The sequence below is a fragment of the Ornithorhynchus anatinus genome, chromosome 17, assembly GCF_004115215.2.
Source record: "Ornithorhynchus anatinus isolate Pmale09 chromosome 17, mOrnAna1.pri.v4, whole genome shotgun sequence".
NCBI classification, from domain to species: domain Eukaryota; kingdom Metazoa; phylum Chordata; class Mammalia; order Monotremata; family Ornithorhynchidae; genus Ornithorhynchus; species Ornithorhynchus anatinus.
This window is the reverse complement of record NC_041744.1, coordinates 29,308,896-29,332,853: the sequence shown is the minus strand read 5'-3', so window position 1 is coordinate 29,332,853 and position 23,958 is coordinate 29,308,896. Positions and strand designations below refer to the sequence as shown.

The following is a 23,958-nucleotide window of genomic DNA, read 5'->3' as shown; positions in this document are numbered from 1 at the left end:
TCGAACTCATGAGCCCTGACTCCAAAGCCCATGCTCTTTCCACTGAGCCACGCTGCTTCTTCACTTCATTTGACATTCCAAGCACTTAGTACAGTTCTCTGCACATAGTAAGCGCTCAATAAATACTACTCAATGAATTTCAATTCCATTTTTCCCCAACAGGGAAAGAGGCACAGAGAACTCAAGCAACTTTCCCAAGGTCACACAGCAGCCCAGTGGTGGAACCAGGATTAGAAACCGGGTCTCCTAACTCTCAGGTCCGTGCTGTTTCCGATAGGCCACTTTGCTTCTCTTTCTGGTTGAGTTAGGCTCGGCTCACACCCGAACACTACTATCCAAGAAACCTTCAAGTGAATCATGGATCAGGATTGGCCCAAGATCTCTAGCTCACACTACATTTTAGCACATAAGCTGACACCCACCAAATTTGGGTGGGTATGACAAGCAGAGGGAAGCAAAGAGAGAACCAGAAAGAACAAGACCATCTACTCCATTGTCCTCTCGCCAGCACACAATACAGTGCTCTCTGCATGCAGTAAGCACTCCATGGACTATGTGAAGTCAATGGATCTTGTAGATCCTGTTATTGTGCTAGGAGAGGAAGGAGACAGGTTAACAGTGCTGGGTGCCCGAAGAGCTGGGGAGAGGGAAAACGAGGGAAGTGGAGCAGAAGGTGGAGGGTGGTAGTAGCAAGAGCAGCAAATGTATAGGAGCTGGCACCAGAGGCAATGGCAAAGATGAGCAAGGAGGAAGGTGGGAATTTTCCTTTCAAGAGAGCTCATTCTAATGTCACTGACTCCCTGGTACCCCCCTCTTTCAACCGTTTCTCACAAAACACTGTCATACAGAATGTGGTGGAGGTCAAGGAGAGATGTTCCCTAAGGCACTTATTCTGGTTTAGTGACCACATGTAACATTTTCCAGAGGGTCTTGCACAAATGGTAGTGACCGTTGACCCTGGTTGTTTAAATATTCAGGTTCGTGCTCTAGTCAGAACTATGGCTCAAATTGACCTAATAAGTCCGTCTATTTCTGCAACCCTATCTTCGAACTAGATTTCCCAGAAGCCTTTGGAAGAATGAAATTTCCTGGGATATGGGGGGAAGGGGAGGGCGGTCAGTCAGGCCAATAGGTGCCCGAGACGAACTAGCAAATTAGGTGGAGCATTTACACCCAAGAGACTGGGTTCCTGCTCTATCCCTCTCTCTTCTTCCCTGTTTCAGGATTTTCAGATGGAGGTCAGGGCATTCTGATTCACGTTTCACACGTAGGCAGCTGTTTCCACGGCCTGCAACGACTACGATTCCTGGCAGACGTATAATATAGAAGCCCAAGAATAAGCCAGAACTCACTTCCAGTTTGGCCCAGTCTCACTTCCAGTTCTGTCTGGTGCCTGAATATTGTCAATCCCTGCAAGCTCTGAGCTAGGCATTAATTCATTTATTCATTACTATTTACTGAGCTACTATAGTGCGCCATGCCCTGTACTAGGTGCTTGGGAGCTTACCAAAAAATTATGTTCAGTTCTGTCATAACACATGTTTTCACTTCTTCCCCAATATTCCCACTTTCCCTCTTGCCTACAAGACATCTCCATATGGACATGCTGCCAGCACCTCAATACACTCAATTCCTCATCCTCCCTCAAAAACCTTCTCTGCCTAACTTTTCCATCACAGTTGTCAACAACACCATCTTCCCAGTTTTTGAAACTTATAACCTTGGTAGTATCCCCAATTCCTCACTTTCTTTAAACTCTCACATCCAGCCTGTTGTTATATACTGTAGGTTTTTCCACCACAGAATCTCCAGGGGTCTGCCCTTTCCTCTCTATCCAAAAAGTCACTACCCTAGTCCAGTCGTATCTGGGCTTGAACACGGTATCAACCTCCTCAGGGGTCTCAATGCCTCCAGCTTCACCAAGTTTATACGTGACTCGGCTGCTTGCATCTTCTTTCCAAAACATTCTAGCACAGATATTTTCGCTCCTCAAAAATCTCCAGTGGTACACATCCACCTCCTCCCAAGCCCACCTTCTCACTGCATCTCATTCTCAACTCTTCCAACCATACCTCTATCTCATGCCTTTCTTCCTTCATTGGAGTTCCTTGGCCCTTCATATCTTCCAAACCTTAACTCTCCCCATCTTCTAAACCCATCGAAGCCCCTCCCACTCCCGGAGGTTTCAGGTGCTCAATGTTCTCTCCTCTCCAGGTTGCATCTTCCCTACTGTCACATCAGCACTTTTCCTTCTCCCTAGCTACTACTGCTCTTCTTCCCTTTGCACTTCTGTATATATAGCTTTACACTTGGAGCACATCTTAGTTTTGTAAATTACAGTATGTCTGTCTCCCCCCATTGCCTTGTAAAATCACTGTGAGCGGGGATTACATCTACTAATTCTGTGGTACTCACCCAAGCCCTTAATACAGAGCTCTGCAACTACACTATGTACTCAATAAATATTATTAAATGACTGATTCACAGTGAGTTGGCTAGAGCTCAGGGAATTAGGGAATGCTATTCTGACAGTGTGAATCTGAGCTCAGTGTGCCATGGTTTCAAAAGAAACTACTTGTGGGCACCAGGCACCGGAATGGGTCAGTACTGTGCACCATTTGTCTATAATGTGAGGATTTCTCAGAATACAGTCCTCACGTTATCAGAGGTCTAAGTGTAAAGTCATGGCCTCTGCCCTTAAGGAGTTTACGGTCCCAAGGCATAGGTTGGGATTAGGCTCTAACAGGTCTCTGATTCCCACCAGTATTAGGATAATAAATGAGCCCATTCTCAACAATAGCCCAGAAGGTTACAAACGAGGTGGGTACTTTAAAAAGGATCAGCACTGGAGGTAAAAACTGCAACCTATGGGAAACATGCTAAAACCAAGATGTAGGTGATGCCATAATAATAATGATGATCATACTTCTTATTAAGCACTTACTATGCGTCGGTCACTGTATTAAGCACTGGTAGATACTAGACAATCGGGGCACAGTCCAAATGACAGGATGAAGCCCTACACAAGGAAGATTACAATACGGGTGTGAGGGTAGGCTGTTCTCTACTTTCCACTATGTCCTCGGGCAACTGGCTCTACCTACACCGCCACCCCAGGCCCCAACAGACACTCATTTGGGACTAATTATTTTGGCAGGTACCACCCAAAATTTCATTTAGTGCAAGCAGTGCTGCTAACATTTCCAAGGTCTGAATCATCATGGGGCCAATGTGGCTTTTTGGAAGGAAGTCCTTGCTTCTGAAATTCACTTCCCTTATTGGATAAGTAACAAAATTTCAAGTGCTTTGGAATAGTGCAAAACCCATCTGGCAAATAGGGCTTTTCTAGATGGGGCAAGACCATAAAATTAAGATATAAATGGTCACTTAATCAATGTTACTGAACATGGGACCTGGGAAGCCAAAGGTGCACAGGACATATATTTTCTATTAAAAATGGGAGGCTAAAATAAAACAGATTGTTTCTCAGTTAGAAATATTTTTATTTTCATTTTGACTACTGCCAAGGCTGTGTAAAGAGAAATGACAGATAAGGAAGAGAGCTGTAATGAATATGAGTGATGATGGTTTAATAAATCTAAAATTACAAATTGGTTTGAACTGTAAATCCATGCATTTCTTAAACATTTAGTATTAAACTCTGGAATGTCAATAACCTGAAAATCAAGTAAGTCCTATTTTTTGAAAAAGCATAAAACACTAGCCTATAAGTCACTACTTTTAGAGTTGGTACACACTGCAACACTAAAATTAGTTTTACTGATGATGAAGAGTCTCTCATTTGATGAAGCATCAACACCAAACTGCAGTCACTCTGGCCATAAATGGGAGTCAGCTTTACTAAATGTTATGAATAATACTAGATTGAAAAATTACATTAACTAAAAAGTGAACTACTGCAAGTCCAAATCGCGATAGCCAAGTTGTGTGTCAAAGTAATACCTCTAGAGAGATCCAGAGCTGCTTCTAGGCATTGAGACACTTAAGGTACATCACGTGATCACAATTTAACCCATTCCATGAAGGGGTAAGTTATGGCAGAACCCAGGGCCTAGTGCATCCAACTTTGCCTCAGGTCCTGGTGTATGTCACCAAGTGGAACTGCTTTGGCTGCTGGGGTGGAACTGCATCATCTCTAGCCTTCCACCACTCCCACTAGGATCAGGGCCTCTCTCGGAGGGCAGTGCCACTCTGGGACCTGAATGACAGTAGAAGTATTCTGCCAACCTGGAGAAGCCAGTGGATGGCGAGACCTAAAGTCAGCAGGCAGTCCTGTCCTCAGGTCCCTTCTCCCCTGCCTGTCAAAAAGATCCATCCCATCCCACCCCCAAAAGTGGACGGGAAGGTGGACATTGCAGGCATGTGGCTCAGAGCCCTCATGATGGTGAGTTGAAGAGAGGCTACAAGGGAACGCTTGACGAAAGTGATAATGGAAACTGGTAACTGGAGTGAGGGGAAAGTCAAATGAGAATAAAAGAAGTGTAGTTTGTGAATAAGTCAACAACTCTCTGGCTTGGGATCTTAATCCTTAAAATCTTGCTTCAGTATCATCAGTTTGAGAACCACAATCTAGTGTCCACTCCACCTCTCCATTTAAGGAAACCATTCTAAAACAAGGCAGTACAAACACAATTAAGAACTGTGGAACTCTTTTCTCTTGAAATGAAACCACACAGGTGAGATGAGAGAGATTAGAAGTCTGGTTCTTAGAGAGTCCTCTCCACCCCGCCCCCGCCAAAAAAAAAACCAAAAAAAAAAGATGATGCGCACAACAAGGAAGTGCTGTTTACACTATTTTCCAACTGATTTCAAATAAGAAGTGATTCATTTTTGAACTGTCAATTTGGTATATAATAATTTAGATAAAACTTGGGACAATTCATGTAAAATGACATCGAAACAATCTCTCCACTGGCACAGCTTAACGATTCAAAGAGAGGTAAACCTTCACCTATCTCCTTCTCTCTCATACATTTAGTGACCATTGAACCTTTTGGACCAACTGTCTTTACACAGAAAGGCCTAACTAGTCAAGCACAATTGAAAACAGAGGAATGTTTCATAATGTCAATACTCTCTTGGCACTAAGTGGAAGATAGAGAGTGGTTTACCCTCACAACCCTTCTTTTTGAAAGAAAGCAGCATCCCCAATAAAGATAAATAACTCTTTGGACCTGGAAGCTTCACAGACAAACATTTAAATTGGTCATGATTGCTTCACTTGTTGAGTGTTGGATTCAACTTCATCCTTTTAGCTAGTGCACAAGTGTTCCTTGATATAGTGTTCTGCACACAATAAGCACTGAAGAAATACCAATGACTGATTGGTACTTAACCAAACTAAAAGATCTAGCCAAGATTTAATTTAGATTGAAAACAAACAATATTAGTTATAGGATTTTTTTTCACTCTATCTGACCCAGAAGCAAGGCAATTTGGCAAAATATTAGTAGCAAAACTACTGAAGAAAATTTGTTTCAAAGAGGTGCACAGAGTACGAGTGTGAAGTCCTAAGAAGTCAGTCTCTAGAATGGGCTTCGTAAAGATACGACTTTAATCTTACTTTTCTTGCTTAATTTTAACTATTTTAATTAGTAGAAAAATAAGGATAATTAAACATGATTAGCCACCACCCTTTCAATATAACAGTTCAATTCCACTATTTTGAGTACTTCCTACATCTAATAAAGGTTCTCTTTAAAACTGTTACAAAGATACACAAGCTCAAGATCATCTTTTAACGAGCAATATTTCAAATATTTCAATGATCATCTTTTTATGATCAATATTTCAAACATTTCAATCACTTTTGTCCATTCCTTCCTTCCCTAATAGATATACCATGGTTTTCTACTGACCTGAGTTCACCATGTTTTCAAGGCTTTCCAAGTTTCTCCATTTTATAAAATGGTTTAACTATGAGCTTTCTTAAATTCACAATTTGAAATTGCCAGATTTTACACATTAGTAATGGATGATTCCCTCCCTGTCTCCCCCCAACCCATGTTTCAGCAAGTCAAGTGGCATGTTGCAGGGTCACCTGCAGTACAGCTGACGCTTTACAGAGACCTAACAAAACTGTAAAATAATACCAGAGTTAAACATTTAAAACCATTGAACTTAATCCCATAATACCCCTTTGCTCTCCAAAACGCACACCTATATTTTTGAAAGGTTTTAAGCAACCTGATGAAAGCTCTGTTAAATTATTTAAAATCCAATTAAGTCTAAATACAGTATACACATCCACTGTCGATTCCTGTAATGCCTCTTAAAATTATCTTTCAAGTTCTGGAAGACTTAACAACCACACTTTAAAATGACTTCCGGACTTTCCTTAATCAAGGGATTGAAGCATCAACTAGTCAAGTTTAACCCTGCTCAACAACCTGGCTCTACTCCATAATAATCAATCTTAAAAATAGAAGGCTACCTGTCAAAATACATTCGAAAAGTCCTAATTTCTTTTTCTTGGCTATTTTCTGCAATATTGGGCAGTTAGAGAGCAAAAATTAGGAGGATATAAAGAAACCAATAAGAAATCATGGAAATATGAAAGGGAAAAAGGTCACCTGCCATCTTTACACTGTGGTAATTTGAGTTCTAGATACCCATTAATGGGGGGTTTAAAACTCAGTTAAGAAAATTACCCTATTAAAAAAGTGAGAAATTTACACTATAGGCATTAAGTACTGCTCTAACCTTCACGGTATACTCAAAAGTAACTGAACCTCAATCTTACAGTGATAGGAAAAAATGATTCTGACATAAGAAAGTAGGGAGCTGCGTATTTTATTACAGAAAACCCAGCTTCCTTCCATCGACCCAAATTATTCCAAGATCAAGGCCACAAGCTCAGAAGCAATTTCTTTTGGGACTTGGTGCCCAAAGGAGAAGCAGGGTTCAATCCCCCAGGAGCCCAAACATTCTTTATATCTACAGCATTTGGAAATAGCACACACTTCCTGTTTTGTTCCTCTCTCACCCTAGAAAATAAGGAGGAACAACTGTTTATTTTACCATAAAACAGACATCGGATTTAATGAGCGGTTTTTATTTTTCCATAATTTGACAGAACGTGAAAATCACTACAATGCCCGTTCCTCAACATCCGTGGGGGCCGGTGTAGAGAGATGACCCATATTTCGAAAACATTACTATAGAAATGTCACTTAATTTCCCAAGTGAGTTCTAGCCATCAGTAGTGGTACCTTCAAATTAAAAGGGCAGTTACAGCAGTGGGACCCACAGTCAGTTCACTTGTAATCTGAGGGTCGTATTCCTAAAGAGTCTCAGGTGATACAGCTCACCCCTGAACCAACACCACACAATTATGCAAAGTAGTGGCTACAGTCAGTCAACCCAATGTATTGAGTGCTTACTGCGTGCCGGAGCACACTGTACACTGAGGACTTGGGAGAGGACAACATTAAAAAGACACATCCCCTGCCCACAACGAGCTAAAAGTTCACCCAGCATTAATAACAACAGTGGTATTTGTTAAAACACTTCCTATGTTTCAAGGACGGTAGATAGGAGTTAATCATGTCAGATGCACTCCCTCCTGTCCACATGGTGCTCACAGTCTAAGGAAAAAGGAGAACAGGGATGACTGAATCCCCATTTTACAAAGGAAACTGAGGTACAGAGAAGTTAAGTGACTTGCCCAAGGTCACACGGCCGGCAAATGGCAGAGCTGGCATTAGAACCAAGGTCCTCTGTCTCCTAGGCCTGTGCCCTTCCCACTAAGCCAGGGTGCTCCTGGATTCTAATTAGAAAGAAGCTCCCTATGGGGGTAAGTAGACAAGTGCTTACTATGTGCAAACACTGGACTAAACACTGGGATAGGTGAAGATAATCAGATTGGACAGGGACCAAACGGGGTTCACAGTTGAAAGGAAGAACTTTCCCTAGTTTCCCTGTGTTCTAAGGCCTGTAATGAAAACAGGGTAGAGCTGACTCTGCCTACAGATAGACAGTAAGTGAAAGTGTGGAGACACCAAAAAGGGTGGGGCGGGAAGGGGAAGGTGTTTTGAGTTGCAATATCTGAATGTTTTATCATCCCCTTTCTGAAAGGACTTACAACTTGCAATTACGGCATGACATCTAAGATTATGAACAAAAATCACAATAGCAGCTCATAAAAGCAGGCAAAAAGGGATCCTTTGTAGTTCAAGAACATATTACCAATGTCAAATATTTTCTTTTTTGACTTCTTGGCTGCTGTTGATCATGCAGGCTTGTAATCTGCCTTTTATTACACCTTTCAGTAGTTAAAACACTCATTCATTCATTCAGTCATATTTATTGAGCGCTTACTGTGCGCAAAGGAGACATACATGATGATTTCATTGCGAAGGGTATATAGGCAAGCAATGGGTAGCTCCCCTGTACCAAGGGACACCCGACTGGCAGGACAGATTGTACTGCTGGTACTGCACCAACCACCATCCATCGCTGTAATCCACTTCTTCCCACAGGTTCTCAGTCGTGGAGTTTTTGTGACTGAACTGAGGCTCATCAGTCGCTTAGATCCAGCGCTTAGAACCGTGCTTGGCACATAGTAAGCACTTAAATACCATTATTATTATTATTATTATTATTAAGATGGGAGGCTCAATCCACTCAGGATGAAGCACTGGCCCCAGCACTTTTTCTATCATACGGTCCTAAGTGTAGCTGGTTACTAAACGTTTGCCTATCATAATAAGGTACAAGACCATATGGACTATCTATCTGATCCTCCGATATATGCAACAGATGTGTCTTTCTACTGAAAATGTTATACGTTGCCGCATTGCCAAACTTATTATTCATAACACATTAGATCGATTGGTAATAGTCATTTTTGCAACATGAAGAATATTTCCAGAAGAGCTGAATGAGCTCAGATTTAATTTGGAAAACAAACTAGAAGCTATTTATTTCAATTACATCCATAGCTATAGGCTGAATTACTTTCTAAGTACTGTGATAATAAGAGGGGTATTAAAAACAACTAAGGGTACAGAAATACATTTGGAAGCCTATTTTCAGCAACAAGTCACATAATTTAGTCAGTCTGGTGGCCTACTTGAGGCCTGGTATGAAATATGAATGTGCTGCAGGGAAATACTGGCAGACATAAGTCAGAAGGAGCAAATCTGCTACCTGAGTATATCGTGTCAATGCTTGTAATTTTGAGATGTAAAGGGCAAAATTTCACAAAGTACTTGCTTAAAATACCACTCACATTCTCGCTAGTCTCTTCCTTCTACCTACTGGTCAACTCAGCTGCCGTCACCTTATTCTCTTTTAACCTCGTCTCTTCCACCAACGGTTCTCCCAAGTTACTGAGACATTTTTGATGCGACATTTCCACTCTTTTGAAAGAAGGGAGTCCACTGAAAAAGTTTTCTTGCTCTCCCAACCCGGCAAGATTAAATACATGCAGCAACTATCTCTATTATATAAATAGCAGATCAGCTTCAAGAATAGATGTCTCGAACATGGGACTACGTCAGTGGATCTGTACTGCTAATGAAAACCTATGCTTAGCTTCCCCTCTGTTAATATTTATTCTTTCGGAGTGGGGAGAAAAATAACGGCAATTCATCACCATCACTTCTTTAGAGGATCTCAGTGGTACAACAGGAGAACTAGAAAGTTCGCCTCTCCTTCAGATAAAACCCATTCTCCCCTCCAATGAAGAGGGCACGAAGAAGGAATAATGAAAACTCAGGTTAGGCTATAATCATGGGAAAATAAAATATGATCCTTCCAGGGGTGAGATACGAGAAGGATAAGAAGTCACAACACAAGAAATGAAGCATTTGGGAACTTTTAAACAGTATCTCCGACAAACTGCCGCAATCGGGCAAGACAGATGAAAATTAAACTATAGTATTTCTAACCGGAATCTCAGGAGTTTGGGGGGAAACCATTTACCCCTTAGTGACCCTGTTCACCGGTCGCCTTCTAAATGGTTAAGTGATGCGATCAGACTAGCTATTCCCAACTAGCACCTGAAGAAAAATGTGATTTGGGGATCAGTCTTTTGATTTTAAACGTCCATCAATGCCGACTCAACCTTTCGGCAAAAAAACCCAACAGCATAACCCATAACGAGGTGCACTACCTGACGTTTGAATCCAAAAGCCTATCGACGAACGCAGAAAACTAAAAGACGCTTACACCCGTGTAAGAGCGTCAACCTTTTCCTTCCACTTCAACCATCTTAACAGAAAATGGCACAAACCAAATGACGGCTGGCACGATGCCCTCTTCAACTGTCACTGCTAAACTTTACTTCCCCTCTATCATGTGTTCCCGTGTGTGTGTGTGGAGGGGGGGGGAAAAATAATGCCAAGGAGAAAAACCACCTAATGGGATTCCGAAAAGGAAGGGAAAATTGTGCCCTCGAATCTTACGCTTGGCAAAAGACGGGAATACCAACGGCTCAGTGGACAGAGCCCGGGGAGTCCGAGGTGATGGGTTCGAATCCCCCCTCTGCCCAAAAACGGCTCAGTGGACAGAGCCCGGGGAGTCCGAGATCATGGGTTCGAATCCCCCCTCTGCCCCTTGTCAGCTGGGTGACTGTGGGCAGGTCCCTTCACTTCTCCGTGTCTCACTTCCCCATCTGTAAAAGGGGGCCGCAGACTGTGAGCCTCACGTGGGACCACCTGACGACCCCGCATCTCCCCCAGCGCTTGGAACCGTGTCCGCACCTAGGACGCGCTTAACACCCACCTCGCTATTCTCGGGGGGGGGGGATGAAATCGGGCTAAAATTCCCCGACTAAAGCGGCTGCAAGAGGGCTGAGAGTGGAGACTTCACTGTCATCGTTAGCGGCCGGTAGGAAGGGGGGGGGGGGGGGAGGAAAAAACCAAGCGGTTATTTCAGGAATAAAAAAGGAGACGTCAACTGCGACTTTATGGGCGATGAGTCTAAGGGTGGGGGGGTGGGAATGGGGGGGGGGAATGTCCCGATCCCTAGCAACCACTGCGAAAAAAGCCCCCCGTCACTGCGGTGGGTGGGGAGAGGGGCTCCGGGGAGGGGGCGGGATGACAGACGAGGGGGTGCCGTGCTCCTCCCCGCCCCCTCCGCCCCCACACCTGGGGGAGGCGGAGGAGGGTGGAGGCCCCCCGGGTTCCGGGAGCAAGGCCCCGGGCTCCCCCTGCCCCTCTCCGCCTCCCTCGGGGGGCAGAGGCGGCGGCGGAGGAAGGAGCAGGACCGGCCGGGGTGGGGGGCGGGGGGGGGGGGGGAAGCGGCGGCGGCGACGCCTCACCTGACAGAAGCGGCGGCAATAATCGCGGCTGCTGAGGCCGGCGGGGCCCGGCGGGGGCCGGACGATGGCTTCGAGCTCTTCTCCGAGGCGCTCGGCCTCCTGATCGCTCTCCTCCTCCGCCATGAGGCGTTGGCCGCCCGCCCCCCCCCCACCACACACACACACACACACACACACACACACACACACGGCCGGAGCGCTCCCCCCCCGCCCCCCCCGGCCGGACGACGGGCGGTCCGCCGGGGCTCCACTTCCGGCTCCGCCCCCCTCCGCCGTCCGCTGCTCCCATTGGCCGGCGGGCGCCGTCAGTCACGGCGGGGGCCGCCCCGCCCGGGCCATTGGCCGCCCGCCGTCCTGCGCCCTGGGCCGTGGCGCCGCCCGCCCGCCCGCCCGCCTGCCTGCCTGCCTCCCCGCCCGCCTCCCCGCCGCCCGCTCTTCCTTCCTCGTCCCCCGCCCTTCTTCCTCCCCTGGCGGCGGCCCCGGGCTGAGGGATCCCCGGGCCGGGCCGGGCCGGCGGAGGGCCTGAGGCCTGGAAACGTTTCCCGCGAGGCCCCTCGTCCTGTCCCCGAGGCCGCAGGACCGGCCTCTCAGGACCGGCCGCAAGACCTGCTTCAGGACCGGCTTCAGGACCGGCCTCCCGGCCCCCTCCTCCCTCCTCTCCCCAGGAAGGGAATGAGCTCCAACCGCCCCAGCGCTCCCGGGGCCCCCGCCCGGGAACCATTTTCCCCCTGCCGCCCGACAGCCTGAGCCGGGATCCCAACGCCGCCGCCGCCGCCGCCGCCGGGACGCCCTCCGCCTCCAGGCCCAACGCCACAAACCTGCAACGCCCCCCCCCCATCCCTCCCACACCCACCCCGGCGACCGACTCGGAAGTGACCCAGCCCCCGGTGGGTGTCATTTTCCTCGGACAAGGACGGGGTGAGGACCCCCCCCCCCCCCGCCCCCCCCAGGAAACGTATTTTTCCGGCACGCTCCCCTTTGGTTTTCCCGGGAGGGGGGAGGCTCCACCATCGGGGGCCGCCCGCCTTCCCAGCCGAGCATCCTCCTCCGGGCGGAGAGGCCAAAATCAACCTGTGCTCATTTGTGTATGTTTTTATCACCCTGTTTATTTCGTTAATGAGGCGTCCATCCCCTTGTTTCTATTTATCGCTATCAAGTTGTCTTGTTTTCGCCCATCTGTGTCCCCCGAGTAGCCTGTGAGCCCGTCAGTGGGCAGGGATGGTCTGTCTCTGTTGCCGAATCGTCCATTCCGAGCGCTTAGTACAGTGCTGTGCACCTAGTAAGCGCTCAGGAAATAGGACTGAACGAATGAACCCTTTCGGAGGCTCAGGACGGACGGGCCTCCGAAATTAAGGAAAGGAAAGGCCCTGCCGGACCCCCCGGGGTCGTCGCCCAAGCCAAAGGCTCTTGACTTGCAACCGCAAGCCAAACGGGGCCTTTGGGGAAGAGGACCGGGCTGGAAACGATAGTTTTACAGAGGGTTCATTCATTCGGTGATGTGGAGTGAGCGCTTATTAGGTACAGAGCACTGCCCTAGGCGCTTGGAAGGCCCAATTCCCCGCTCGCACTCTAAACGGGTTCCCCCATATAGATGACTTGTGGCAAATGTAGGCCCTTGGGGCAAATAGTTGAGAAATAGTCACCGTAAATAAGGCCGATTGACAGGTGGGTCGATAAGTCGTATTGCACTTGTGTCTCACGATGGCCCATATTCTTTCAATCGTATTTATTGAGCGCTTACTAGGTGCAGAGCATTGTAGTAGGCGCTTGGAAGGCACAATTGGGCCACAGATGGAGACCATCCCCCGCTCGCAGGCTAAACGGGTTCCCCCCTATAGATGACTTGGGGCAAATAGTTGAGAAATAATCACCGTAAATAAGGCCGATTGACAGGTGGGTCGATAACTATTGCCCTTGTGTCTCATCACGGTCCATATTCTTTCAATCGTATTTATTGAGCACTTACTAGGTGCGGAGCACTGTACAAGGTGTTTGGAAGGCACAATTGGGCCACAGATGGAGACCATTCCTGCTCGCAGTCTAAAGGGTTCCCCCATATAGACGACTTGTGACAAATATAGGCCCTTGTGGCAAATAGTTGAGAAAGTCACCGTAAATAAGGCCGATTGACAGGTGGGTCGATAACTGTATTTCACTTGTATCTCACGACGGTCCATATTCTTTCAGACATATTTGAGCACTTACTAGGTGCAGAGCACTGCACCAGGTACTTGGAAGGCACAGTTCGGCCGCAGATGGGGACCATCCCTGCTCACAGTCTAAACGGGGTCCCCCGTATAGACAACTAGTGGCCCTTGTAGCAAATACTTGAGAAATAGCCACCTTAAATCAGGCTGATTGACAGGAGGGTCGATAACTCGTATTGCCCTGGTATCTCACGATGGTCCATATGTTTAATATCCCATGTTGAGGATGACACTCTCCTACTTGCCAAAACGTGGGGAGGTGGGGACATCATTCCTAAGACAAGGAACACATTTCCTCCTGGAAAATAAAAGATTAGAGGACCCAAATAGCCTTAAATAATAATAATGTTGGTACTTGTTAAGCGCTTACTATGTGCAGAGCACTGTTCTAAGCACTGGGGTAGAGTAATCAGGCTTTCCCACATGAGGCTCACAGTCTTCATCCCCATTTGAATAATAATGTTGGTATTTGTTAAGCACTTACTACGGGCAGAGCACTGTTCTAAGCGCTGGGGTAGATACAGGCTAATCAGGTTGTCCCACGTGAGGCTCACAGTCTTCATCCCCATTTTACAAATGAGGGAACTGAGGCACAGAAAAGTAAAGTGACTTGCCCACAGTCACACAGCTGGCAGAGCTGGGATTCAAACCCATGACCTCCGGCTCCCAAGCCCGGGCTCTTTCCACTGAGCCAAGCCGCTTCTCAAAGCTGTTCAGCCGTGGAAAAGCCTCTCCGGAACCACACTCATCTTAACCTGATTTGCTTGTATCCACCCCAGCGGTTAGTATAGTGCCTGGCACATAGTCAGCCCTTGACAGATATCATTCCTATCTTATGGACCGTAGGGAGCTCAATTAGAACTGAAGAGTGGCAGGCATCACAGATCGATAGGTGATTCTAAAGAATAGAGGCCTCTAAGAGGTGACCTGTAAAAGAATAAGACCATAATTTTGATGCAAAAGCTGCCTGAGAAGCACTAGATTTTCAGTTTGAGCTTTCCCAGATTTTCTAAAAAGATTTTAAATATGATTTTAAATGAGTGAAAAACAACATCGGCTTCAGAGTGATACTCTGTATTCGTCTGAATTGAAAAATACCCAGGCAGACACTTCTGAGTTACTTAAGTGTATAGAGGAAGAGGAGGAGTTAGGGATGATGGAGGGGGGTAAAGGGAGGAAGTGCCTTATCCATTTAGGTATCTGTGTTTAAACGTTTGAAAATGAAGATTCCTAGTGGGTTTAGTCCTTGAGCAATTAAAAGCTTTAAATTCCCGGATCCAGGACTAAGCACAGAAAATAAACATTTTAAGGGTTGACTCCTGGAATATAATTATGATTAGGTTAAGTGCTTGCTATGTGTCAAGCCATGGGGTAGGTACACTTCAATCAAGTCGGACACAGTTCCTGTCCCACATGGGGCTCACAGTGGAAAAGTACTACTGAATAATAGTTGTTACGTTTTGAGAAGCTATTTTTATTTTGAATTTGGTTTGGAGTTTTGGGGATTTACCTTTTCGATACTTGTCTTTTTATTCCTACCCTTTATTCATTGATTCAATCATATTTACTGAGCGCTTACTGTGGGCAGAGCATTGGACTGAGAACTTGGAAGGTACAATTTAGCAATGAGACAATCCCTGCCCACAGCGGGTTTACAGTCTAGAAGGGGGGAGGGAGGGTACACACATCAAAACAAGTAAACAAGTAATCTAGTTATATAAATAAGTAAATATAAATATAATAAGTATAAATAGAATTATTTGCTTCTCTGTGACTCCAGACAAAATCCTTGCCAGAGGAGCTGTAATATAAAGCTCTGTGCTGTGCTGGGCTGCCTTAAATAAATTAAAAAAAAAAACAACAAAAAACCTTGTCCATTAGGACACAGAATATGTTTCCGTTTGTTGCTCTTCGTTGAAAAACACTACAAATATATTCCGGTTTAAATATGGTTGAGCTGAAAGCTGAGCATTAAATGAGATTTCCCTCAACTTTCAATGGTCTTGGGTATAGTGAAATTTAGCTTCGTAACTTTAATTTTCTAACATCTTTCTCCACTTTTTAAATGTTTAGTAAGGTACTTTCATAAGCTTTTGTTTTTCCTCCCGATTTTATTTTACAATGTCATTTGTCATATTTTGGGTGAAGCTCCTGACAGTAAGTGCTTAATCAATGGTATTTTGAGTACTCACTGGGTACAGAGTGCTCTACTAAGCACTTGGGAGCCTACAGTAGAATAAGCAGACACCAATGCCTGTCTTCAGGAAGCTAAATGCCACTTTTCACCAAAAAATGTATTTTAGGGAGGCCTTTAATCTTAGGCCTCTTTATTTATCTTCGGCGCGTAGCCACTGGCAGGTAACTTGTATTCCTAAAGTTTCTCACCTATTTCTTTTATTTTAAAAGAAACATATTGAAAACCATTATGGAGCGATTTGTAGTAACATCCCCTCCTGCTCGCAACCGTTCTAAGACTGCCTTGTACGTAACTCCACGGGATCGCGTCACTGAGTTCGGAGGTGAATTGCATGAAGATGGAGGGAAACTGTTCTGCACTTCCTGTAATGTGGTACTGAATCACGTTCGCAAGTCTGCCATCAGCGATCACCTCAAGTCCAAGACTCACACAAAACGGAAGGCAGAATTTGAAGAGCAGGGTGTGAGGAAGAAGCAGAGGCCTCTGACAGCTTCTCTTCAGTGCAACAGTACTGCGCAGACAGAGAAAATCAGTGTTATCCAGGACTTTGTGAAAATGTGCCTGGAAGCCAACATCCCCCTGGAGAAGGCTGATCACCCAGCTGTTCGTGCTTTCCTGTCTCGCCACGTGAAGAACGGTGGCTCCATACCTAAGTCTGACCAGCTGAGGAGAGCGTACCTGCCTGATGGATATGAAAATGAGAATCAGCTCCTCAATTCACAAGATTGTTGACCTGGAGGTTACACCCTTGTGAGCAAGACAAAAGATGTGGAGTATTAAAGTTATGTATTGATTGTGTGGTTCATTTTTATATTTATTTCATTAAAATCATGTGATACTGCATAGTTTTGCGATGTGTATATAGCCGAGAAAGTGACAACCTCACTGCAGAATTTACTGATTTGTCACCAGTGACAGATGCCTGAACGTTAGGTGTAGAGTGTGGTAGAACACCCGAAACCAGACCGTTATCTAAAATTGATGGCTTCCCCTCAGAAAGCTTATGCATAGAAGACCTCTTCTAACTTTGTTTTAATCTATTATGGCATATTTTTAATGTTACCTGATTTTTTTTTTTTTTTTTTGCCGGGCGGGAAGCAGGGGCACGGGGCACCGTGGCAAAGAAAAAGAGCATAGAAAACTGTTGAAGCTAGTGTCAGTAAAATTGTTTGTGCTCTGAACAATCTCTGATGGAACAGAAATATGAACTACTGTTGCCTTTGGTTTTTATCAGTTTCAGGTGATATACTTCAAGGCCCCCGTGCCCACTCTATATGGGTCAAGACCCACACAGTTTTTTTTGAGTTGGACGTCCAGCCTTGGTCATCCCAGGACTCTCACAAGCCTCGAGAGTTTCCAGTCAGGACTGTAAGGATCCAAAATATTGGCTCTCTACTTTCTTGGATTTACAGAGCCGGTCACTTCCTGGTCCTCGTCTTTCCTTAATTCCTTGGGGCCTTTTGCCCCTCTCCATCTCCCCTCCCCTGCAATAAAAGGAAAAGTCAGCACCTCTGCTTCATTTATGGTTGTCAGCTATCTTTTATACTTCTCTCTTTTCCTCCTTGCTTCTAGGTTTCGTTTTAGTGGTACCTTTAAGTGATCAAATGACTGACACGTTTGTTTTGACCAGTGCCAAAAACCAGAGAGTTAGAGCAGCCTAAACTCTGAATGCCAGTCAAGTTGAATACACTTGATAGTTTTGACTAATACTACATAAAGCATGATATGCAAGCACAGTCGTTTTCCATCTAGCTGATCCATTCGTTGGCTCTCAGAAAGCTTTTTTGCTAAGTGTCCTGGTTATGGGTGAGTGGAAAGGCATGCTTGCCATTTGCATCAAACTGGTGAAGGTTAATGATCTTGTTACAGAATAATGTTACACTGAGAAACTAACACTCCTATCATCTCTAGCCGGTCTCTCAGTTCATATTGAAATTGACTTGATTCAGTGAGCTTTTCTGTTTTTGATCTTAAATAGACAACTTCCAAAGACGTGAACTTCCATTAGTATCAGCTTCATATGAAACATTGCTTCAAGTACTGCAAGGGTTTACCTGCCGTTGGTTGGAAATTTAAAAATGCATTTCTTTGGCAACATCTTACCATGCATAAATGTGTTGGGGAAAAGCGATCTGCCCCTTACAGGAGTTTAAGTTCTCTTGAGCCTAAGTATCTCAGTGCGCCTGTCAAAATTGCTCAGCAGCACTTCTGTAGAGTCCTCATGCAGGCCATGGGAGAACTGGAGTGTATCCTTTTTTAAGTTAATCACCTGCTAATTCGAGCTGATACTCTTTTTAAAGCCCTCTTAAAGTGCTTCAAGATATATGTTAGAAACGCATTTGCAGAATTTTACCACTGTTCATGTATTGAAATGAAAGTGAAAGTGTTGTCTTTATTTTCATAATGTACACATTTTACTGATCTAGGAAATATGCTTTGTGTGAAGGTTAAAAATCTAACTCCTTAAGGAAATGCTATCGAGTCGCTAATCTGTTCAGTAGGGTCTTCATAATTTTCCTACAGAATAATAGTGTTTCCCCCAAATGAACATACTTCCTTGTATTAAAAAAAAAGAAAAGAAAAAGTGTAGCACTTACATGACTTCCATATTTGCTTTCCTCCCTAACTTGTAGTGAGCTAGCACCACGGATTTTCCAAGCAGTGCTATCGTTTATGAAGCACACGTTAAGAACTTCACTAACCTCTGTGTTTTTAGTTGTTTTGCTAGGTAGTCATGTTTATTTTGGAGCATCGAAGAGGATCCTACATAAATCCAAGAGATAAATGAACATCATTCTAAGGAGCTGCTTTTTAAAATTATTTTCAAAGGATGAAATAGAAGAATAGGTTTCTTCTTGCTAAGGATATGTAAATCCCTGTAATTTTTGTTCCTTCCAGTTTTTCAGTATTCATTTTACTTTAAAGGCAAACTAGTAGTGGCAGCAAGTTAATCTTACATTGAACGGCTTGATAGTGTTTCTCCCATTGCAAGTGCAATCAGTAGGTAACATTTCAGTTACATGTTACTATATTATTGTTACTCATGGCTAATTGAGTGATTTTTTTTTTCCTTTAAGTGATTGCCCATGTTTTCATGTACTTCATTAGTCCCATAACTGTCATTAATTACATTTATCATATTTAGGGTCAGGTCCCATCTACATGTTCCAAGGATTATAGGAATGTACCTTTCGAGGCCTTTTCTTTTTTAACTTTAAATGATAGTTGATGTTTTTATGATTAAGAATTCTTTTTCCTTGAGACTAAGTTTACATGGTCTCTGGGCTTATAAATATAAGATAAATTGCTAAAATGATAACTTTTCCAAAGTTGGTACAAGTCAGTGAAACCATTGTTGGTGTAATGGATAGAATAAAAAGGACATACCTGGAAGGCATATGCTGCCTGTGAGGTGTATTGAAGGTTTTCTACAGTTCTTTCAACTTTAACTATGTAGTGTTAGTGTAATGCTATACTCTTGAAGAAATAGCCTTTTTCTATTTCGTAAATTGTATGCATAGTATAAGATTGGTTAATGTTTCATTTACAAACTGCCTTCAAGACATGCTTACCTGTTAATAGTAAATGTTTCTCAAGTATGATAGTATGTCTTCCAAAAATTCATTGTATACTTATAATAAATTGTTTACATATTGTTTAAAAAAGTAAGAGTCACTCTAGGGTTTCTCATTCTGCAGGGAATAAAGGAAAGCTGAAAGATTCTGTAAACATTTCTTAGAAGGGAAAACTCTAGGAGGCTTGGCTGTGGTAAAGAACCTGAGTGTTGATTGTATGTTTTTCAAATGACCACCACTGAATCTTCTGCAAATGCCATTTCTCAAAGAATGTTTTTAACATTATTTAAACGGTCAAATAGATGACAAACTGGGACCAGAACAAAATTTCCTTCAAAATTCTGCACTTCACCCGAGTTCAAATTCAGTAGCTTAGTCAACAATTTGAGCTTGGGTTTTTTGGGTTTTTTTTCGAACATCTGAAAAATCTAATCTTTTTCCACAGGTAGTACTGGCAAGAATTTGAGAGAAATTTTCCATATTGGGCTGATTTTGAAAGTTTATGTGGAAAAATAAAAATGTGCAAGTGGCCCCCAAATTTTTTAAAATCAAATAATTTCATGACTAACTTTGGTCTCTCTTGAATCCTGCATTTTGACACTCCCCCAGTGTGATCCAAAAATCGCATGAATGCATTAACCTCAACTAGTCAAACAGTTGCTGAAATTTGCAGTTGAACTTCCAATGGAAAGCTTTTTGGCTTCAGATGACAACTATGAATGTTTCTATTTTGGTCATTAATACAGTGAAGAGTGAAGTGGCTTTCTTAAACCCTGATCTCTTTTATGCCATACTATCGTAAGTTTCTGAAGGAAATACAACTCTTAGTGATATTCTACTCGTATTCAGAGTACTGTACTAATAGTTTACTATGTTCATTTTGTACTCAATGCTATACTTTCTTTGCTCACGCATGTATCCTGAGTATTAATGTCTGTGTTGCTTTTAAAGTTTTGTCAGTCTGTGACTTTTAGAAATAAATTTTTAAAAAAAAAATTGATTGAAATGTCAGGGTGTTTTGTGTTAAGTATAGCCTTGTCATTTCTGGGGGGGGGTTTTGGTTTTGTTTTTTTTTTGAAGAGTTGAAGAATAAATCATAGCCTGCAGTTTTTCCTGACTGATTTTACCTCCTGAGCCATCATAAAGGGAGGGACTCTAAAATCAATTGTATTTATTGAGGGCTTTGGGTATGCAGAGCATTGTAACTTTCACCCTGTATAAGGTAGAGCCCTACAAGGTCCTCCAGGCTCCTCAAAGATGTGGCACAGAAGATTTCCTCATCAATTTCAGCTGGATTTGGACAGACTACAGCCACCCTCCATATCCACCTCCTGCAGTCTTAAACTAATTGGGTGGGAAGGAGAAGAAGAACTAAATGCATTCATATATTTAGATGCTTTTCCCTGTCTCCCACTGCTAAAAGATTCAGTTAAGACAGAGCAAAGGAGAAAAATACCTCATTAGCTTTTTTCACGGAATACAATTGCTGCCTCTATATACAAAGCTGGAGCCCACAGGTAACTCCTTTTAAAATCAGCCTGCTCATTCAAGCAATTTACTTTGAAATGTTGGGCTTCCAACTGGTTAAACTGGTTAGACTCCCAAATTTTCAGATCCTAACAGATTTGGACCCAGCATATTACAAGCTCCTTGGGGCAGGAACTGTATTTTTTTAATTTGTCAGTTGTATTCTCCCAGGGCCTACTCTTCAGGTAATAACTGCTCCATCTACCAGGGTAAGCAGGAGCATAATAATTTACAGGTAAGAGGAATAAGTGCTCCATAATAACTAAATCTTCAGGCTACGTAGCTCCAGTTGGCTTAAAGTGGTCCCCGGAGTCTAGGCAGCCTGAGGAGGGCATGGGTACCAGCCCCCCTGACATCAGCTGCCAATAAGATGCACTCCCAGGTCAGACATGAAACACAAGGAGGCAATAATTCAGATTATTCACTCTAGCCCCGGGATCCTAGGTACTCTAGGTAAACCAAGTCCCGCTGTAATTAAAAATGGCCATTATTAATCTACCTGTCTTTTGACTGAAAATGAACTGAGAACCCGGCCAGTATATGCTCAGCTGCATTTTATATTCTCTGTGCCTAGTGGTTTTCCTGTTGTGGATGTGGTCATACCCTCATTTACAGTTAAATGGTTGCATTAGACACAGGCATATAGTGAGAACACGCCACATCATGCAGTGCATGTCTACCTAAAAATGGGATAAAACTATACAACCACATCTACTTTGATAGTGGATATTCACCGTGTTTATTTTCTACCAAGATGGCAAAATTCTGCCCTACAATTTGTCCGGTTTTCAAATTCAGCGTGTTTTTTCAATGCTTTCAACCTTATCTCTTTTTCTTATGTGAAATCAAACCTATATCTTGCCTGTGTACCCACAAGGAGCTTATGTTCCAATTGGAGAGAAAAATAAAAAAATGTGAGCCAGTTCAAGTTGGTTCAGGCCAAGCCCCCTCCTTCCAGTTTGCTGCAGCACTTGTCTGCTGTGTGACCTTGGCCGAGTCACTTCACTTTCTGGGCCTCGGGTAAATCACCAGTAAAGTGGGGATTGAGACTGTGAGCCCCACAGGGGACAGGGACTAAGTTCAGCTAGATTTGGATATAAGTACCATGCCTGACACATAGAAAGCGCTTAACATATACCATTATTATTATTATAATTGTTGTGTGAGGGTACTGGATTTTGGCCTATAGATGGAAAAAGCTAGAGTTCCATGTGGGTGGAGCTGGGCTCTGGTAGGGGGCTAATCAATCAGGAAAAGCTGTCTATTTAGAGCATAATGTGAATGGAGCTTCACGCCTGCGTCCAGTCTTTAACATCTAGCCAAAATAGCAGGAAGCAAGAGATATTCCTCAAGATGCATCTCCAAATAGCTAGGCCTACCTGGCCTAGACCCAGTTTATTGATCAAAGTGACTTCTGAGTAGCCCGATAGCCTACCACCTTCAGGAGCTGCAAACAAACCTCTCCTTTAGTAGTCTGGGTTGTGATCTCTCTCTATTTGTGTTACTAATCAAATCCTGATTGCATTTTTGCCAAGTTTGGCAGCAGGTAGTCCCATCTGGGACATGGGGCTCATATAGCCTCTTCATTGGTTAGTGGTAATTCCGTATCTGTCTTGAGTGATGTTGAATTTAGTTTGATCCTAATTTTAGCCTTAGTTTGTAGCAAAGTGACCTGAAATTCAATCCAGAGAGGAATCAACTTCCTTGGATTCTAAAAATTTCAAGGATAGTCAAGATAAATTGTAGAGAAACAGCATGGCATAGTGGATAAGGCACGGGCCTGAGAGTTAGAAGGTCATGGGTTTTAATCCCTCCCTCACCACTTGTCTGCTCTATGACCTTGGGCAAAGTACTTCACGTGTCTGTGCCTCAGTTACCCCATCTGTAAAATGGGGATTGAGACTGTGCTCCCTAAGTGGGACAAAGGACTGTGTCCAACTTGATTTGCTTGTATCCACCCCAGCACTTAGTACAGTGCTTGACACATAGCATTTGACAAATACCATTATTATTATTGTATTCTCCCAAGCACTTAGTACAGTGCTCTGCACAAGGTAAGTGCTCAAAAAATACAACTGAATGAAGTTGAATGTACAAATGAATGAAAAGTAGTGTAGTCTAGTGGGAAGAGTATGGGCCTGGAAGTCAATGGACCTTATTAATAGTAATAATAATAATAATAATGGTATTTGTTAAGCACAATGTGCAAGGCACTGTACTAAGCACTGGGCCCTGCACTTAGCTTCACCTGGCTCCACCATTGACCTGCAGGGTGACTCTGGGCAAATCCCTTAACTTCTCTGTGCCTTCTTTCCTCATCTCTAAAACAGTGGCTCACTGCCCATTTTCCCTCTTACTTAGACTCTGAGCCCCACATGGGAGAGTGACTGTGTCTAACCTGATTATCTTGTTTTGCTAAAGTGCCTAGTATAGTGCTTGGGACATAGTAAGAGCTTAACAAATACCATTATTATTACAATCAAATATATGTCCATAAAAGTGCTGAAGGTGGGTATAAAGTCATAAATCCTAGCAGTGGCTAATGGGTTTATAAGGCAGATTTGCTGAAAATTAATGTGGGAAGCCTTGTTGGAGAGGGAAGGTAGATTTAGGAAGGCTTTGAATGTTGATCTGTACAATTGAGGGAGGGAGCTCCAAGCAGGGGGAATGGTGGCAGTGAAGGGATGGAGGCAAGAGAGTTAAGAGTAAAATAGAAGAATAGCTTGGGAGCAATGAAGAGAGTCTGTTGGGGAACAACAGGTGAAGAGTACAGCAGAGAGGTAAGATGGGGCAAGTGGGTAGAGAGCCAACTGTGAAGAAGCTTGGTTTGACGTGGAAGGACAGAGGAAGCCAGTGGAAAGAGATATGAGGAAAAGTGTGTGCTGAGTGATGTTTCAGAGAGATGATCCGCGCAATGGCTTGCAGTGAAGCCTGGATTTGGGCGTGGCTCAGTGGAAAGAGCATGGGTTTAGGAGTCAGAGGTCATGGGTTCTAATCCCGGCTCCACCACCTGTCAGCTGTGTGACTTTGGGCAAGTCACTTGACTTCTCGGTGCCTCAGTTACCTCATCTGTAAAATGGGGATTAAGACTATGAGCCTCAAGTGGGACAACCTGATTACCCTGTATCTACCCCAGCGCTTAGAACAGTGCTTGGCACATAGTAA

The 23,958-nt window shown here is 43.9% G+C and overlaps 2 protein-coding genes across 5 annotated transcripts in view; one reads left to right on the top strand and one right to left on the bottom strand.

Moving 5' to 3' along the window:
• Positions 1-11,421, bottom strand: part of ZNF654 (zinc finger protein 654) — a 33,440-nt gene extending 22,019 nt beyond the window's left edge. The window contains exon 1 of the mRNA XM_029082253.1: positions 11,288-11,421. Within this exon, the coding sequence (XP_028938086.1) occupies positions 11,288-11,410 (123 nt within the window). The 5' untranslated portion in view covers positions 11,411-11,421. The remainder of the gene's footprint in view (positions 1-11,287) is intronic.
• A 338-nt stretch (positions 11,422-11,759) lies between these two features.
• On the top strand, positions 11,760-20,266 carry CGGBP1 (CGG triplet repeat binding protein 1). 4 transcript variants are annotated; one of them, XM_007666627.4, is made up of 2 exons: positions 11,760-12,174; positions 15,901-20,266. In XM_007666627.4, exon 2 carries the CDS (start codon positions 15,920-15,922, stop codon positions 16,421-16,423), a length of 504 nt encoding a protein of 167 aa, XP_007664817.1. In that variant the 5' UTR covers positions 11,760-12,174; positions 15,901-15,919; the 3' UTR covers positions 16,424-20,266. The 4 variants fall into 4 exon arrangements, with proteins under 4 accessions (XP_007664817.1, XP_001521877.1, XP_007664819.1 ...); XM_001521827.6 differs by having other exon boundaries at positions 11,761-12,205; XM_007666629.4 differs by lacking the exon at positions 11,760-12,174 and adding an exon at positions 12,279-12,372.
• Positions 20,267-23,958: the final 3,692 nt, after the last annotated feature.